At 25.8% G+C, this 17,652-nt stretch overlaps 1 protein-coding gene across 1 annotated transcript in view; it reads left to right on the top strand.

Moving 5' to 3' along the window:
• The first annotated feature begins 942 nt into the window (after nucleotides 1-942).
• LOC117181603 (heterogeneous nuclear ribonucleoprotein H-like) overlaps nucleotides 943-17,652 on the top strand; it is a 32,685-nt gene continuing 15,975 nt past the window's right edge. The window contains exons 1-4 of the mRNA XM_033374460.1: nucleotides 943-1,088; nucleotides 4,662-4,932; nucleotides 9,528-9,671; nucleotides 13,873-14,011. Coding sequence (XP_033230351.1) covers nucleotides 4,674-4,932; nucleotides 9,528-9,671; nucleotides 13,873-14,011 — 542 coding nt within the window. The 5' untranslated portion in view covers nucleotides 943-1,088; nucleotides 4,662-4,673. The remainder of the gene's footprint in view (nucleotides 1,089-4,661; nucleotides 4,933-9,527; nucleotides 9,672-13,872; nucleotides 14,012-17,652) is intronic.

The following is a 17,652-nucleotide window of genomic DNA, read 5'->3' as shown; positions in this document are numbered from 1 at the left end:
TCTTATTATCTGGTTGAAAATGGTTTTTTTCTGGTTAAAAAATCGTTATTTTATTTGTTAAAAAATAATTGCTTAAACTAAAAACAAATGTTTGATTTTTAATGAAAAATTTATCTTCTTCTAATTGAAGATTCAACTATTTTTTTGGTTGAAAATACGGTTTTTTTTTGTACAAAAATAACCTTCTTGGTAGAAAGTTCATCTTTGTGGTTACAAATCCATTTATTTGATTGAAAATTTAAGTATATTACTAGAAATTCCTTTCTGTTTTTTTTTTGATTTTGTTTTTAGTTGAACATTCAAGTAGTTTAAAGATTCTCAAAAGTAATTTAATGGTTTGTGGCATTTAATACTTTCCAACATGAAAAATTAACAAATTTTGAGATTTTGTAATTTTAAAAAAGAACAAAAATGATACAGTTCAAACTTTTCGCGCCCCAGGCAAAATATTAAGGTTCCGGTACCTGACAACCGGCACGTTAGAAAGTGATTTAATTTGACTGATTTTAATTTAGATGCAAAGTCTAACTTTGGTAGTAATAATCGCGGTAAATTAATATAAGTCGCAATTAAGAGGGTAATGAAGTTCTAAAAGGCGAGCTTTTAAATTAAATTATAATTATAATTTTAGATAAAGAGGGTTTTCCTTCATCAACTTTAAAATTAACCATTCATTTAACAGGAGCAAAATCAAATATTTGTATTACCTTTTATTTTGAAAGTCTATTTTTTAACCAAAGCATTATTTCTAATAATTTTACCAATAATTTGTTGTAAACAATTGATTTGCATATTTTCTCGTTCTAAGTGGACGCGCCAAAAATATCCAATCCAGTTCTCGATGCAACGCATGCGCGCTTAGTTTATTGTTTCGCGATTCGGTCAATTTCGACAAAATTCGGAAGCCGAAGCCCAGAAGCAGCTCCCCTATAACCTTGGCAAGCAGCCGCCTCACAGTCGCGCCGCCATTTTCCGAACCCAGGATCGCAAACGCATTTTGGAGATCGGGGATCTTTCAATCGGCGATAAACTTATTGTAAAAATTGCGCTTTCACAACTCTAACTACCGGTTCCTTCTGAGGAAATTCGTAAGTAACATTTCCGTACTTTATTTTTTGCTCCTGATTCGTTTTTGCACGATCAGGGTAGGTAACTCCACACGGCCGATTCAGCGTCCTTGATCTTTTTGTTTTTTTTTTTAATTTGCAATATTCTACCCTCGAAATTGCCAAAAACATTATTTTTTTATAATAATTTGTGTTTATTTCTATGAAATTGTGGGATTTTGCGAAAAAAAACTTGCGAACTATTTTTTTCGACAACGTGTGCGATTCCGTCTTGTCGGCGTCATTACTACGCGTCTTTTTTTATACGTTTTCCGAATTCTTGCAATTTAGTGAAAGTAGACCAAGTTCGTGGAAGCTGTGTGTGCTGAATTTTCGCATATTTTTTCATCTCCAGGGAGAAAGGGATCTTTAATTTTAATTAGTCGTGCTATAAAACGAATAAAAAATGTTTAGTCTGATTTTTCGGAGGAAAAAGTATTTTACGGCTCTGGTATTTTCTGAGAAAGGAAGAGATACTGGAATATATAACTGGTTTTTAACAGGATTTTTTAATGAAATTTTCAAACCAGTTTTACAACTGAAGTCAGTTTTCTGTCAGATGTAATAGAGACAACAATTTTTGTTAAAATACGTTTACCTTGTGACTCAAGTTCACGATTTGAAGTTGTCTACTTTTTGACGTCTCCATTTTGTTACAAATCTGCTAAATTTCCAAGGTTTCGTATTTTTATAACATGGAATTTACCTTTTTAAAAATTTTCATACTGATAATTCGATTTTAAATTTTTGCAACTGGAATTTGTTTTAATTTAAGGATGAATAAAGGTTATACATAACCTTGAAATTGCATATGCTTTAAAGTGATTCATAAAATGGTGAGAGTTAACCATATTGTTAAATACAACAAATTCTGAAACGGAAATCTGAGTATTTTAGACAAAATAGTGAAATTTATCATTGTTTTTATAATATATTTTATTTGAAGTTTCGTATTTCTTTTTTTTTTTTGTATCAGGTAAATAGATCATTTTTGTTACATAATTGTGACGGCTTTTTTAAAAATTGTTTATTCTTCAATTTTGCTGGAATCGTCTTCGAGTGGATCTTATAAAATTTACATATGTTAATTAACAACTTTTATATATTCATGAAACTTTCCAAAGTTTCAAATATTGAAGCGGGAAATTTTTAAATACTTAATACTTGCTATTAGGGTTTGTTAAATGATTAAAAATGAATACAATTTTTATTTGTCATTCTTCTTATTTTCTCAGTTTTTTATCATCTTTTTTTTTTACTTGAATACGCATTTTTTACATATTTTATTTTTAATTGTCTTCTCAAAAATCGTATTTTTTGCATGAATTTCACTATTTAATTGGAAATGGAATTTAAAATATATTTGGTTGAAAATTGACCTTTTTATGTGGAAAATTCAAGTATTTGGGTAGAATTAAAAATTAAACGGTTTTCTGGATAATTTGGCTTTTTAGTTCGTAAACTCAAAAATTTGGATGATTTTTTTTTGTATTTTGACTGAAAATTTTTCTGGTTGAAAATTAAACTATAAATTATAATATATATCTTATAAATTAATATTTAGTTACAAATTATTTTTTTGAAAATTAATGTATTTTGTTGAATATTAATTTCTTTTTGGTTTGGACATTAATTTTTTAACTGGAAATTTAACTATCCCATTTTCGATTGAAAATTCATTTTTTAATTTAAAATTAAGCTATTAGTTTGACATTCATGTATTTTAAAAATTGCCCTTTTTTAGAATAATTTCTTCCCAAAAGTTTTATATTAAAAAAAAATGGTTGATTGTTACATCTAAGGTCGAATTAATTTCAAATCGAGCGTGAACAACATGGCGGTTTTTCTAAAAATCTTGAAAATCTATTTTATTAAGAACGCCATTGTTTTATTTTCAGCTTTGTACTAATAGGTGCATATATTTAATAAATTTTTTTAAAGTTTCATTGGCCCTGAAGATAAATTGATAGAATAAGTAAATAGTTTGAAATATTTTAAAGATTTTTTTCCAAATTTCTTAGCATTTTGAAGAGCTTAAAAAAATCTCAAATGATTTCAAGTCTTTAAGGTATTTGAAATATTTCAAGTTATTTGATAAAATCTCTATTAATTTTATATTTATTGTAGGAATTTAGTGGAATTTTAAAGTATTTGAAATGTTTTAAGAGGTTTTAAAAGGTTCTAAGACATTTTGAAGTGATAAACAATTTCCAAGAGTTTTAGGGATTTTCATATTTTAATGGATTTCAAACATTTTTTGCAATTTATTTAAAATTCCTAATAAATAAAGATTTTCCACTCAAGAATGAAATAAATTTTTATCTAATTTTTGAACCTTCAATCCAAAAGACAATGTTTCTCTACAAAAATTGAATTAAAAAAAAATACCTGCAAAGAATTAATTTCCAACAAAATTGATGCAGTTTTACCCAACAAAAATGAAATTTCAAAACAAAATTTTTTTACCACAAAAGGAGAATTTTCAACTAATAAAGATCTATTTAAAAGATGGAAAAGTTACATTTTTAGTTTTCAAATTAATTTGCAAAAAGGCTTTTCCATCCAACAGTTAAATTTTCAACTTAAAGACAAACCTTATCAACAAATAAATGTTTAACAATTTAGTTTAACTTTTACGTAAGTAGTTGAATTTCCAATTAAAACAGATTAAATTTTCAAGGAAATAGTTAAACTTTCAACCAAAAAGATGAATTTTCGACTAAAAATATAAAACTTAAAAAAAAAGATTTCTTAGCAAAGTGATTAAACCAAGACTATCAAACAAAATAGTTAACAACTCAGGCAACAAAGATTTTTTTTTACAAAAAAGTAGCACTTGAATGAAAAAAAAAGGTAAAATTTCTACTAAAACATATAATTTTCAAACAAGAAATAAGTTTCTACGAAAAAAAATTGAATTTTCAATCCAAAAAGACGAATTTTTTAACCAATAAGGATGAATTTTTAACAATAGTTTTATTCTCTACTAAATAGTTGCATTTTTATTCAAGAAAGATAATATTTGTATCGGAAACAGTACACATTTTTTCTTATTTTTCCACTAAAGTGCAAACTGAAGTAATAGAACCCAATAAGAAATTCGAACTATTTTTGATTTAAAGTTCAATTTCTTGGTTGAACAAAAGTCTACTATTAAATTTTTCGTTAAGAATTCTTTTTTTTTTTTTTAAACAAATTTGTATTACTTTGTTCAAAATTAAATTAGTTGGTCGTATTTTTGGCTTGATAATACAACAAAATGATTGAATTTTGTTTTTTTCTTGACTATAAAATTCTTTTTATTAAAAATGTAACTATTTTGGTAACTATTAATCGTTTTGGCTTGATAATGTATCTCTTTCTATAGAAAGTTCATGTTTTTGTTTGTTTAAACTGCGATTTCGTGACTACAAATTGATCGTCTTCGATTGAATAATACATTTTTTGGCTGAAAATTCACATTTTCCGACTCAAAATAAAACTGTTTTATAAGAAAATATTTTTTTTCGGCTTAAAAATTAAATAATTAAATAATGTTTTTCTTTGTTTGAACAGAAATCTTGAAAGATGTCGAACGGCAGTGGAGACCACGACGAGGAGGGTTTCGTCGTTAAGGTGAGGGGTTTGCCATGGTCCACGACCGTGGACGAAATTTTGAAATTCTTTGGAGACTGTAGCATCTCCCATGGGAAAGCTGGTATTCATATGACCATGTCCCGAGAAGGCCGCCCAAGTGGCGAGGCATACATCGAAATGGACAGCGAAGAAGACATCGAAAAAGCTTGCAAGCGAGATAGAGACCACATGGGCCATCGTTACATCGAAGGTAATTCTCCCCAGATTATGAAAATCTAATTATTTTGTTTACAGTCTTTTTTGTTTCAAAATAACGTACAATTGACAAATATTGACAGATTTGGACAAACAAACAAAATATTGTGAAAAAAAGCTGACAAGATTTCTAAGAGAGTTGTCGAGTCTGATTTTAAAATTAGCCTTTCAATTTTTTTTATTTTTTTTTGTATAAATAAACAAAATACGAGGAAACTTGAAATCGTTCAAGCTTCATAGAGTAACATCAGTTACAGATATTTCAATGTTGTATAATAAAAAAACAAGTGAAATTTTTAAACAAATTATTTGTCGTTTTTTCGATGCGATTTTTTTTTTTAATTAAGAACTTTATACTAATTTTAGAAAACTTTATGGTTTTTAATTTATCCAATGTTTTTTTAAACAAATGAATTTGGCGTCAAATTTTTTTTTCAATGTCAGGTCTTTCAATTGGAACTTGATGACAAATTTAGCAACATTCATGACTATTTGATAAATTTTATGATTTAAAAAAAAAATTCAATTTAAAAAAAGCCTCTATACGACATTTGTCGAAAGACAAATTTGTTTTATCGGTGGCAACTTTTTTAATTAGGAATTTCGTGATAATTTAAGAAGAAAAAACTATAATTTATTAATAAATTTCAGCACTTTTTAAAATAATTTTAATTTAAATAATGCATTATAGGGGCATCTGTCGACGGATATAAATTATAAATTGTTTCTGAAATTATCAGAAAGTCAAATAGAAAAATGGCCTTTTTCTGTAATATTTGTTTATTTATAAAAAAAATTGAAAGCCTATTTTAAAGATCAGACTCGACAGCTAACAAATCTTATCAGATTTTTTTTTAATTTGTGCGTTGGAGCGGCAATTTTTTGAGACCGGGAAAAGGCAGTGAATTTATTTCTTGACACGTAATTTAAAAAAAAAATGTTTAGAAAAAAATAATCTGCGCCAAGTTTTATTTGAACAATTTTTTAAATGATTAGTTACATTTTTATCATGTTCATTTATGATATAATTCATTTATTTTTCATTTAAAGAATTTTAAAATGCAGTTTTAAAGACTTAAGACAATTTTGGATAAAAAAAAAACCTTTTTAATTGATCAAATGTGAATATAAATTGGAAAATCTTAGTATTTAATGTAAACACCCGATTGAAGCTTTATAAACTATTACCAATTTTATAGTTTATTTAAAATAATATATTCATTTTGAAATGTTTCTTTTCAATTAAAAATATTGTTTTAGTCTAAAAAATTTTATTTTATATAAATACGTTTCTAAATTTAAATACATCATATAAATTAATTTTATTTATATTTTATTATTTTTAAAAGTTTTTAATAAAGAAAAATATAAATTTCCTAATATTTAGAAATATTTTGTTGTTTATGTAAAGGAAAATTACTTTTTATATAACTTTTAAGAAATGTTCAGTTAATTAAAAAAATTTACTATTTCGTTTAAAATTTAATTATTGTGTTGAAAATTCGTATTTTTCAATTTAAATTTTGCTTTTTTCTTGACTAAAATCCTTTTTAGTACAAAAAAAAAATAATGAACTACTTCGTTAAAAATTAATTTTCCAAAGATTCATACTTTTAGTTAAAACTTCATCTCTGGTTTCTAAACTAATCTCTGTTTGATTAAAAAATAGTTCGAAAATTGATCTTTTTTGTCTTCGTGTAGCAAACTCGCCCCGTTGGATTGAAAATTTATTTTTTTAATGGACATTTTTTTCTTGGAGATAAATTTTTAAAAGTTTATGTGGATTCTAAAAAATCATCTTTTTTATTTGAAAATTCAACCCTTTTGTTGAAAATCCGTCTCTTCTACTTGAAAATTAAGTCTGCTGTGTTGAAAATTCATTTTTCTTGGCTGAAAATGATTTTTCATTTAAAATTCATATTTTCGAGTTGATTAAACTTTCTTTAAACAGTTTTTTAAAATATTTAAAGTATAGTTTTCCAAATTGTAACTGTTTCAATCCGAAAGTCGTTATAAGAATTGAAATTAATATATAATTTATTCCGATAATTTTATTTTCAAATCAAAGTTTTCATGATTTATCAATAATATATTTTTAATTCATAGTTTCAGGTCTTCCTTTATATTATTTATTCTATTAAATGTAATAAATAAATTTATTACAATTAGTTCTATTAATTTTTTTTAGCCATTAAACTAAACTAAATTAAAATATTGTGAGTCCATTATATAATTTTTATCCCATTTAATTTGGAATTTCTTAATGTAGAAAAAGAGTAATATTTAATATTTAGCAATATTTCACTGTTCATTTAAGACGAGTAAATTAAAACCAAATATTTAAAAGAAAACAATTTGAAACTGAATTGTTTTACATAGAATGTTTTGAATCTTTAGATTTTCGAAGAACTTTTAAACTTTTAGCGTTACAATTTTAATTGTTCTATTTAAAATCTGTTTAATTTATAAGTGAAATTGTTAAAATTTGACGCATAAATAACAATTGAACACTTATTATTTGTAGAAAAATTTGGAGAAATTTTAAGAGATATTTAGAAATTTTGAAGAGATTCAAAATTAATTAAAAACTTGAAATTTTTTCAAGTAATTTAAACGAAGTGTGTTAACATTTTTTTCAGAACTTCTAAATATATTTTTAAATTAATTGAAATTTTTCTACAATTTTTGAAAATCCTGCAAATTTTCCATGTTCTTCTTTGATAGTTTTTAAAGTCTCTTAAAATCTGCTTAGACTCTCTGTTAGGATTATTTTTCAAAGTGAAAAATCATTTTCGATTTTTCTAAGAATCTTAAGACATTTTTTATTCTTTTGAAGTCTTTTACCATTCTTTAAAAAATTCGAAATTTTTTATGTTAAATCTGCAAAAATTTATATTTTATTTTTAATTCAGCTGTAAGTATTTTTAATTATTTCAAGTTCAAAATTTAATTCGAATCTTTTTTAAACTTCTAAATATCTCTTAAAATTACTTTAATATTTTCACAAATAATAAGTGTTCTATTATTATTTATAAGTTCAAATAATTTTTTTTTTTAATTTGCAGGATTTTCTAAAAGTAGAAAAAATTCAATTCAGTTTAAATATGTTTAAAAGTTCCGAAAAAAATGGAAAAATTATTTTGAATTTGGAAGAATTTAAAACGAATTTATCTGAATAAAGAATTTATCTGAATCTTTGAACTCTATAATTGATAACAGTTCTACATTTTGCAGTTTATTTGCATTTTATTTAACATTTTTAAATCGAAAAGTATTAGTACCTGCCATTTGGTGCTTGTAAATTTTTGAACATTTGAGTACACAGTTTTTGAATTGAAAACTTTTAAACTTCAATTTTACAAGTTTGGAATTCAAGTGTTCCATTTTGAATGCTTTAATTTATTGTTTATTACTTTATATGGAAAAAAGTTTAGAAAATAGTTTGATTTTTTAAATCTCATTGGCCGTGAAAAATGTTTGCGAACCGGGAAATAATCGGGATTTTTTTCTTCGATTAAAACGATTCGATTAATTTTTCTAAATTAAACTATGTAGGTCTAAATTCGTTTTTTTTTTCTCAACATTTTTTAATTCGACCATTTGATTGGAAATCCATATTTTCGGGTTGAAAATTAAACTGTTTTTCTTGTCGTCTTTTTGGATATTATAGCTAATTCCTGATTTTAAATTAAAAATCAAATCTATACAAAGAAGTTGAATTTAAAAAAAAACGAATTTTCAACTAAAGTTAAGAATCTTTAACCACAAAAAATTAACTTTCCAGGAAGTAGTTCAACTTTCAACCACGGAGTTGAATTTTTAAGGGAAAATGTAATAGTTGATATTTCAGAAAAAAAAAAAGAATTTAGAATCAATAACAGTTGAATTTTATATGAAAAAGTTGATATTTTATGCGAAAAGGCGTATCTTTTCAACAAAATAGATTAATTTTCAACCAAACAGTTCAATTTTTTACCAAAATGTGGAACTTTCGAGCCGAAAATATAAATTTTCTGCAAAACTTTTCAATTTTCAACCCGACAGTATAAAGTTTTATAAAAAATATGTTAATTTTCAGTTAAAAGGGCGAATTTTCTTACTAAATACATACATTTTCAGTCAAGCAGATAAACTTTCCACAGTTGCATTTTTAACAAAAATATTAATTTTTACAAAAAGAGATATATTTTTAAACCAAAAAGTTAAGTGTTTAACAAAATTGTTGATTTTTCATCAAACTAATTTCAAAATAAAACTTCGTTCATTTTCAACAATTTGATAATATTATATCAGAAAACTGGAAATTTTGTTTAAAACAATAAAGTTCGTTTTCCATTGCACAAATATTTATTTCGGACCGTATGACACTATTTTTTCAAATTTTTGACACTTTTTTTATTTCTGAGTGAGTCCAAGGCCTGAATATATTTTGACTGAAATCTTGAGCGTTTCATATTGAATTAAATATTATTTCAATGAAAAATCAGCATTTTTGGACTGTAAAGTCTGATTGCATTGAAAGGTTGAAGTTTAATTAAAACGCCATTAAATATAACAGATTTGCCAGCAGCTTTTATTTTCCCATTTCAGTTTTTAAAGCTAAGCGAGGAGAAATGGAATGGGTAGTAAAGAGAAGCGGATTGAACTTGGAGAATGTTATGGACGACGGATGCGTCAGGCTGCGAGGTCTGCCGTTCGGTTGTTCCAAAGAAGAAATTGCGCAGTTTTTCTCAGGTATGAAGCGCAAGTTTCCAAATAATTCACTATAACAATTCCTATTTATATATTTTAATTTTCAATTTACATTTTAAAAGAAATATTTAAATGAAAGATTAATATTCCATTTTTTCCTTCTAATCAGTCAAGTTTTTTTATATTCATTTAAATTCTTCGAACAACTCTGAAAGTTATTGTCGGAGGGACTTAATGCTTTTGATGGCTAGGGCTCGATTGGTTTTGAAATAACTTAATCCTTAAGTGATACTAACATACCTTTTATGATAACCATCCTTTTTTCAAGTACCAACCCAGCAACTTAAAAAAGTTTTTAAAAATTTTAAGTTTTTTTTTTGTAGTTTGTAATTTAAATAAATGTTTCAATAGTTTATAATTCAGCAAATGTGATGGTGCAATTGTTTGAGGAAAATGTACGTTTTCTTTTAGATTAAAATTTTTCGTCTATCATTTGCAAAAATAATTTTGAAAATCCCCTTTCATTGTAAGCAGCTGATCTTTAGCTGACATCCATCGTGAGCATTCCCTCCGTTTTTTTGTTTTGTTTTGAATTTAACTTGAAGCTCCGGGTGAAGATTTAAGGGATTTTGATTTCGAGTTTTATCAGTAAAAAGAATATTTTACAAAATGTGTAATTATTTTTTTTTTAACGTGAATCAGATGGCAAATTATAAATTGCCTATTTTTATTTTACTTAAGTCTTAACCCAGGAGTAGTGACGAGTGTCTGTTAAAAAAATGAAAATACAATTTTCAAAAATTCCCATTCTCGCCTCATTTTTTCATTTTTTTTTTTTTTTATCCAAACTAAAGTTTTAAAGTTTGAAAAGGCATGGTAATATTATGATTATCTAGAAGAAAAGTTTTTATACATTTTTTTTTTTATGCCAGACGGCTATTTCATATTGGATCCTTTCCAGTTCAATTTTTTTAGCTGGGATTTTTTCCATTTAATAACAGGGTGGCCGCAGATCAGGGCAAATCTAGAAGTCGGGGATTTAAAAAAGAAAATGGGCAAAAGTCAGGGAATTTCAATATGTTTCTGAATTTTTATCAATTCTTTTGCGATATTTTTGGGCATTTTCAAAGATTTCAATCATTTAAAGCGGCATTTCGAAGGTTTTTCAAGGCTTCAGATTATTTTAAGAATTTTTAAATATTTCAAGGTATTTAAAAAAAATTATATGGGGTTTTAAAGAATTTTCGAATATATGGAAATATTTTATAAGATATTTAAAGGTTTTAGGAGACATTTTAAAAGGTTCCTACGGGATCTTCTAAATTTTTTGAGAATTTCAATGATTTTAAAAGCTCTCTATAATTGAATAAATTTTCCAGGATTTCAGGAAATATAATCAGATTTCACAGGATTTTTAAATATTTGAAGCTATTTCCGAGGAATTTTCTATTAATTTCAATACTTGGAGGGGAATTCAAAAGAATTAAGATTTTAGGCTATTTTTAAAACTTCTGAGGAATTTTCAAAAATTTGAAAGGATTTCAACAGATTTAGATTTGAAATATCTTTGGGTATTTTTTATATTTTAAAGTAATTTTTAAGAGTATTGATAAAAACTTGCAAAGAATCTTCAATTTAGTTCGCTAATTTGAAGGGATTTTAAAGTATTAAAAACATTTTAGGGCATTTTTAATAGATTTCAATAATTTGAAGTGATTCCAAAATAATCTGTAGGATTTTAGGTATTTTCAAAAATTGAAGGTAATTTTCAAAAAGTTTAGCAAGTTCTAAGGGATTTTCAAAAATTTTTAAATGTTTGAAAAACTTAATAGTTTTACAACATAAATTTAAGGGGATTTTTAACGTTAATTTATAATATTCTAATGAATTTCAAAGAATTTATCCACAAAAATTGAAGAATTTTGTATATATATTTTAAATATTTGATGAGATTTTCGTAGATTTTTTAAAATTCATTTCAATTTTCACCCAAAATCTTATGAACTTATCCTAAACTCTTTGGAATTCAATTTCTCATTTCCTTTAAATTCACTCTAATTTTACTGAAATCAGTAGGATTTAAAAAAATGAGCTTAAATTATTTCGAAGTTTTGTTAATTTATACTGAATTTGTTCAAATTCGCCTGGAATCCTGGTGCGCGATCTATTTAGGTCCGAGTTTTGTGAAAATGTATATTTAATTGATCAAAATAGCTTTTTTTTATTCAAAATATGAATAAAAATTTATAGTATATTTGTAAAATAAGGTAAAAGAGTAAGTTATTTAGTTTGAATAGAAAAAATTGAATGTTACTGAAAAAATCGAAGTACGTGTTTTAATAACATTCTCTAATTTTTGTACTAAATATTAGCATAATTTTCAATCAAAGTTTTTTCTAAAAAGACAAATTTTTAACAAAATACATAAATTTCCAATTAAATATTTGAAGCTCTGGCTCAAACTGGTAAATTTTCTACTATAAACAAACGACTTTTCAACAACATTGTTCAATTTTCAACTAAAAAAAATAATTTCCAAAAATATATAGAATTTGCAACAAAGAAGTCAATTTTTAACTAAAAATCAACAACAAAGTGTACTTTTTAACAAGGCAGTATAACTTTGACCCAAAAAAGACGAATTTTCAACGAAAAAATGAAATAGTTGATATTCCAGTCAGAACCTATTTTAATATTAAATAAAAAACATTTGAAATTTTAAGTGGTATACTTCATTTTTATTTTCAAAACCTGATTTTTAACAACAAAAATACAATAAAATAGTTTAATTTAATCGAAAGAAGTGAATTTGTAACTAAAACTACATTTTGTAAACGAAAAAGACATAGTTTACCTTTGAAAAAATTAGGTTTGAACTAGATACTTAAATTTTCAAACCAAAAGAAAGAATTTTCAGTCAAAAAGATGAATTTTCAAACAAGAAAATTGATTTTCTACCAAAAGTCGAGTTTTAAACTAAAAAATTAATTTATAACCAAAAAGAAAAAAATATTTTAACAAATTAGTTACATTTTTAAAGCAAAGAAATGAATTTTTAACCGAAATAAATTAATTTGCAAACAATAAGAATCATTTTCGAAAAAAGTCAATTTTCAAACACATAGTTGAATTTTCGACTAAAAAGATTAATTTTCAAAAAAACGAATTAAAAAAAATAATTAAAGTTTCAACCGAAAAATTCTTTTTAACCAAGTGACGAATTTGTAATAAAAAACTAATAAAATTTTCAACCGAAAAATGATTTTTCAACCATGAGACGAATTTTTAATAAAATACACGAAGTTCCATCCAAATAGTTCATTTTTAAACTAATGAGGCGAATTTTTAACCGAAAACGGACAAGTTAAATTTTCATATAAATAGTTTTTAAGGAAAAAAACTGATTTTCATCAAAATATTTTATTTTAAATAAAAAAGATAAAATGTAAAAAGAGATATACATTTTTAACTAGTGAGAAGAAATTTCAATCGTTAAAATTTATTATTAGTTAAATTCAATAAAAAAAGATTCTTTTTTTCCAAAATTTAAAAATATAAGTGTTTTTAGTTTCTGATATAAAAAAAAAACTTTTGAATACATGCACTATAAAACGTACTTTCATTAAAAAATAATGTTATGTTTGCGAAATTCAGAACTATGTTCAAGAGAAAACTGACCGTTCTTAAAATATTACATTTTTTCTTTTTAAACTCTATATCTGACACTTTGACTCTATTTTACGATTGAACTATAAACTCTCATTAATAATTTCGATAAAAGAAGCTATTTTTCACATATTTTAAAGAACAATAGTCACTTTTTTAGAAAATTAAATAGGCTATGGCAGCCCTGAGAATAATAACAAATTGTTTTATTCTATTTGTAAAAGAATATGTATTAGAAATGTTACAAGATTATAATTTTGATCTTTGAATATTAATGATCAGGGAATTTATAAAATAAAGTTTTGCGGCCACCCTGAATACGAAATATGGCGTGAACAATGAAAGATGTAAATTTTACTTTATTTAACAGACACTTAAAGCAAATGAATTTGCAATCAAAATGAGTAGAATTGGTTGGTTTTAAAAATAATAATTTGTAGACAATTTTGGTAATTAAAGAAAAAAAATGAAAACTCGTTTGATTTTACGCTTGATAAGGGTTTTAATATGTTGACGATATTCTAACATATAATGGGCGTTACGCTACAATGCCGTTGTTTGATTATGTGTGGGTCAGGGTTGGAGATATTGCCGAACGGGATTTCGCTACCAACAGACTTCACGGGCCGCAGTACTGGGGAGGCTTACGTTCAGTTTGTTAACAAAGATGTTGCGGAGCGCGCTCTGCAGAAACACAAGGAAAAGATAGGACACAGGTGGGGCACTGATGCTAGCTGGGTTTGGGTATATTTATGATTTTTCAATATCATTTTATGATTGCTACATATAGTATTGAGTATGTGCGCTCAGGTGGTAGCGCTGCTGCGATGACCAAATTACAAACAGACCTCACAGACCGTTCCCTATATACATCCCCTATTTAATGTACCCTATATTCAATTTAGGTCTCTAAATTGCCCTATTTTCAAGATTTGGTCCCTATGGTACCCTATGTGCGGCTCACAATGTAACTTTTAATCATATCACTTTTCTATCATTAAATTCAATCTTGGGTTATATATTAAATACACTGAGAGAAGTTTGATAGAACCGCTGACTTGATACGTACAATTCGGGAAGACCATTACCCCGAACAAACCGAACCGTTTGATCAACAGTATAGTCGAGCCGTTTTACACACGCGGCGCTTGCGGCACAGTTCCGCGCTTGCGCATCTTAGGAAAATATAGTATTCACATTTCGAAACTGCTGATCTGCGTAAGTTCGGGGTAACCTAAATTTTACCTAAATTCTCTCCGTGTACATATTTCTTAATTGTCGTGAATTCTTTTGAAATATTTCAGGGTATTTTGAAAGATTTCGCGAATATTGTAATAGATTTAAATCATTTGACAGGATTTTTAAGGTTTTAGGATATTTTTGAAATTGAACAGGGTGGCGACTTGGCCGGGAAAGACCGGGAACTTCTGATTGCAACCAAATTCAAATAATTTTGGTCAATTTAGAAAAGTGATTTCTACTTTATCTACAGTTTCAGGGAATATGGGTTTAAAAAATTATAATTTTTATTTTAGGACACGGAGTTTTGTTCCAAGTCAAAATTTAAAACTTCTTTCTTCCAAATTCTTGGAAAAAAGTGCTTGAAGTAATATTTCAAGGAGAAATTGTTTCTAAATTATGAATAATCTTTTTTTACATTTTTCTTGGGAATGCCTTTTTTTTCTTCAAAATTCAACTCCTTGCGGTTAAAAGTTAAACTCTTGTTAAAAATTAATTTTTTGTTGGAAGATTCATCGTTTCAATTAAAAACTCAGCTCTTTAAAAATATAACTACTTCGTTGAAAATCTACTATCTGGTTAAAAATGGATATTTTTTATTTAAAAATTAACTTTTTTTCGAAAATGATTCTTATTGATTAAAGATTCATGACTTTTTGGTAGGTATAAAGTTCAACAGCTTCAACCGTTCCACTTTGAGTTGAAAATTGCACTTTTCTAGTTCAAAGTTTAACAATTTGGATGTAAATTAGTCTTTTTTAATAGAAAATTCATGTATTTTGTTGAAAAATTCACGTATTTTGTTTATAAAAAGAAAACTAATTTTTGATAGAAAATCGACTTTTTTTGTTAGAAAATGATTTCTTTGAAAGTTAATCTCATTATTTAAAAATTCAGGTTAAAAATGGATTTATTTATTATATATTTTTTGTGTAGATTCGTAATTTCAATTAGAAATTTATTTCTTTGGTTCAAAAATGAGCTATTTTATTGAAAATTTCTTTCTTTTTTGGTTGAAAATAATTTTTTTTCTTGATCGTAAAATGAAAGTAACTATTCCAGTTAAACATTTTATAATTTTAGCTAAAATTTCATTTTTTTTAAATAAAAAATTGTAATTTTTAGTTGGAAATTCGTTTTTTCTTCAAGCGATCATTCATTTTCTGAAATTCAAACTTAATTATTCAAATTTTGGTTTAAAAGTAAATATTTTCACTTAAATAACATATTTTATTTGAAAATTCACGATTTAAAGTGTTTGCGTTTTGTGACAAATATGAAATATATGTTACTTTTATTTCCGGAAAAATGGTAAAACATGACCTGGAAAATGTCCGGGAATTTGAAATCTTCGCCGGATCGCCACTCTGCTTCCAACGCATTTTCAAGAGCTTTTAATTAAAGATATTTTAGGGAACTTATAAGAATTCCAAAGCAATTATTAATTTCATTAATTTGAAGTGATTTCTTCAAAGCGTTTGTAATATTTTAGGAACTAAGGTTTTAAAATATTATAAAAGATTTCATATGATGTTAAAGGTCTCAGGATATTTTAATCAATTTTCCAGGATTTCAAGAAAAATCACGAGATTTCATACACAATAATAATTTAGTGGTTTTTAAAGAATTTATTTTAAAATTTAAAATATTTTAAGGATTTCAAAGATATGAAGATTTAAGATTATTTTTTCAAATAGCTTGGCATTTTCAAGAGCTTTAATTTTTTTTTTTAAAGATTCTTAAAGGATTTGAAAATATTTTAGGTTACTTAAAAGTATTACAAGGAAAGCATCACCATGTTTCATGTACTTTCATGGGATTTTACAATATTTTAATTGATTTCAAAGAATTTATTTATACGTAGCTGAGAAATTTTGTAGCTTTTCCAAACATTTCAAGAGATTTCAAAATATTTTTGCATTTCAAAGCCAAGTTATTCTATGCATTTTTTTCAAACTTTTAAATTATTTTCAATTTATTTGAATTTTTTTAATTCACCTTGAATTTCATAAGATTCTTCTCCTTTACCTCAAACTCCTTTAAATTCATTGCAATTTTATGGAAATCAATGTAATTTCTTATTATTTAAACAATATTTTAAAAATTATTTTGACTTTAACTTGAATTGTTTTGAGATCTCATGAATTTATCCGAAATGTCTTACCCTTTGAGAATGAAAAAAGTACCCTTGTCCCTATATTTTATCCCATAACGACTGTGAGGCCTGTAATTATGAACTAACGGTTATATACAGAAGCATTACACCTTACGGATAAATGATGATGATGGTGATGATCTGATAAGTGTCACAAAAACAAAAAAACCTAACTTGTTGCATCTTATTATTACTTCATCTGGTAAGTTAAAAAAAATTACTGAAACAATTCTTTAATTAGACAAATTACTGCATAAATAGACTTATTATTCAATTAAAGAGGTTACATAATTAAACCTTTTAATTATTCACTCTGGTCTAAATTGTAGGAGTAAGCAAGAACTTATCCGCGATCAGTTTTTTTTAATCAACAATTTCAATAATTTAACTTTTTTACGCGCAGTTTATCTTCTCTTATACAAAACATATAAACCGTTAGTTCTGCCGTCATCGCCACGCGCGCTGTCTGTCATTTCTAAATTTCCATTTGAGACTTGCACACAGTCAATACATAGAATTACGAATTCCGTTTTTCTTTAGAGGGACAGAGTTCTTTCCCCCCTTTTTTTTTTTGTTTTCTAAGGTAAGGGGCAATATTATTGCCAAACAGGTCTTTTTTTTCATAAACGAAAAGAAATTGTGCCAACTATAACACGTCACCGATATCATAGGTTTCAAAATTAATTTTATTTCTTTTTACGTTTTTCACTCATTATTCCAATTTGGTCGCTTTGTACAATTTTTATTGAGAAATTTTACAGTTCTGCGAGAGTTGGGAGAGTGATCGTTTTGTTTTACGAGTCATAAGGGTGCGTTAAAATATTACGTATTTTTTTCAACATTTTTTTCTGCCTTTGTACAAGTTTATGTATAAATTATTAATTTTTTATTAACTTACATTTTTTAATTCATTTTAAATCTTTTAAAATTGCATTATTTTGGCCTCAAATTTAGACGAATTAA

Source organism: Belonocnema kinseyi, chromosome 10 (genome assembly GCF_010883055.1).
Source record: "Belonocnema kinseyi isolate 2016_QV_RU_SX_M_011 chromosome 10, B_treatae_v1, whole genome shotgun sequence".
NCBI classification, from domain to species: Eukaryota; Metazoa; Arthropoda; class Insecta; order Hymenoptera; family Cynipidae; genus Belonocnema; species Belonocnema kinseyi.
This window is presented reverse-complemented; position numbering and strand designations above follow the sequence as displayed.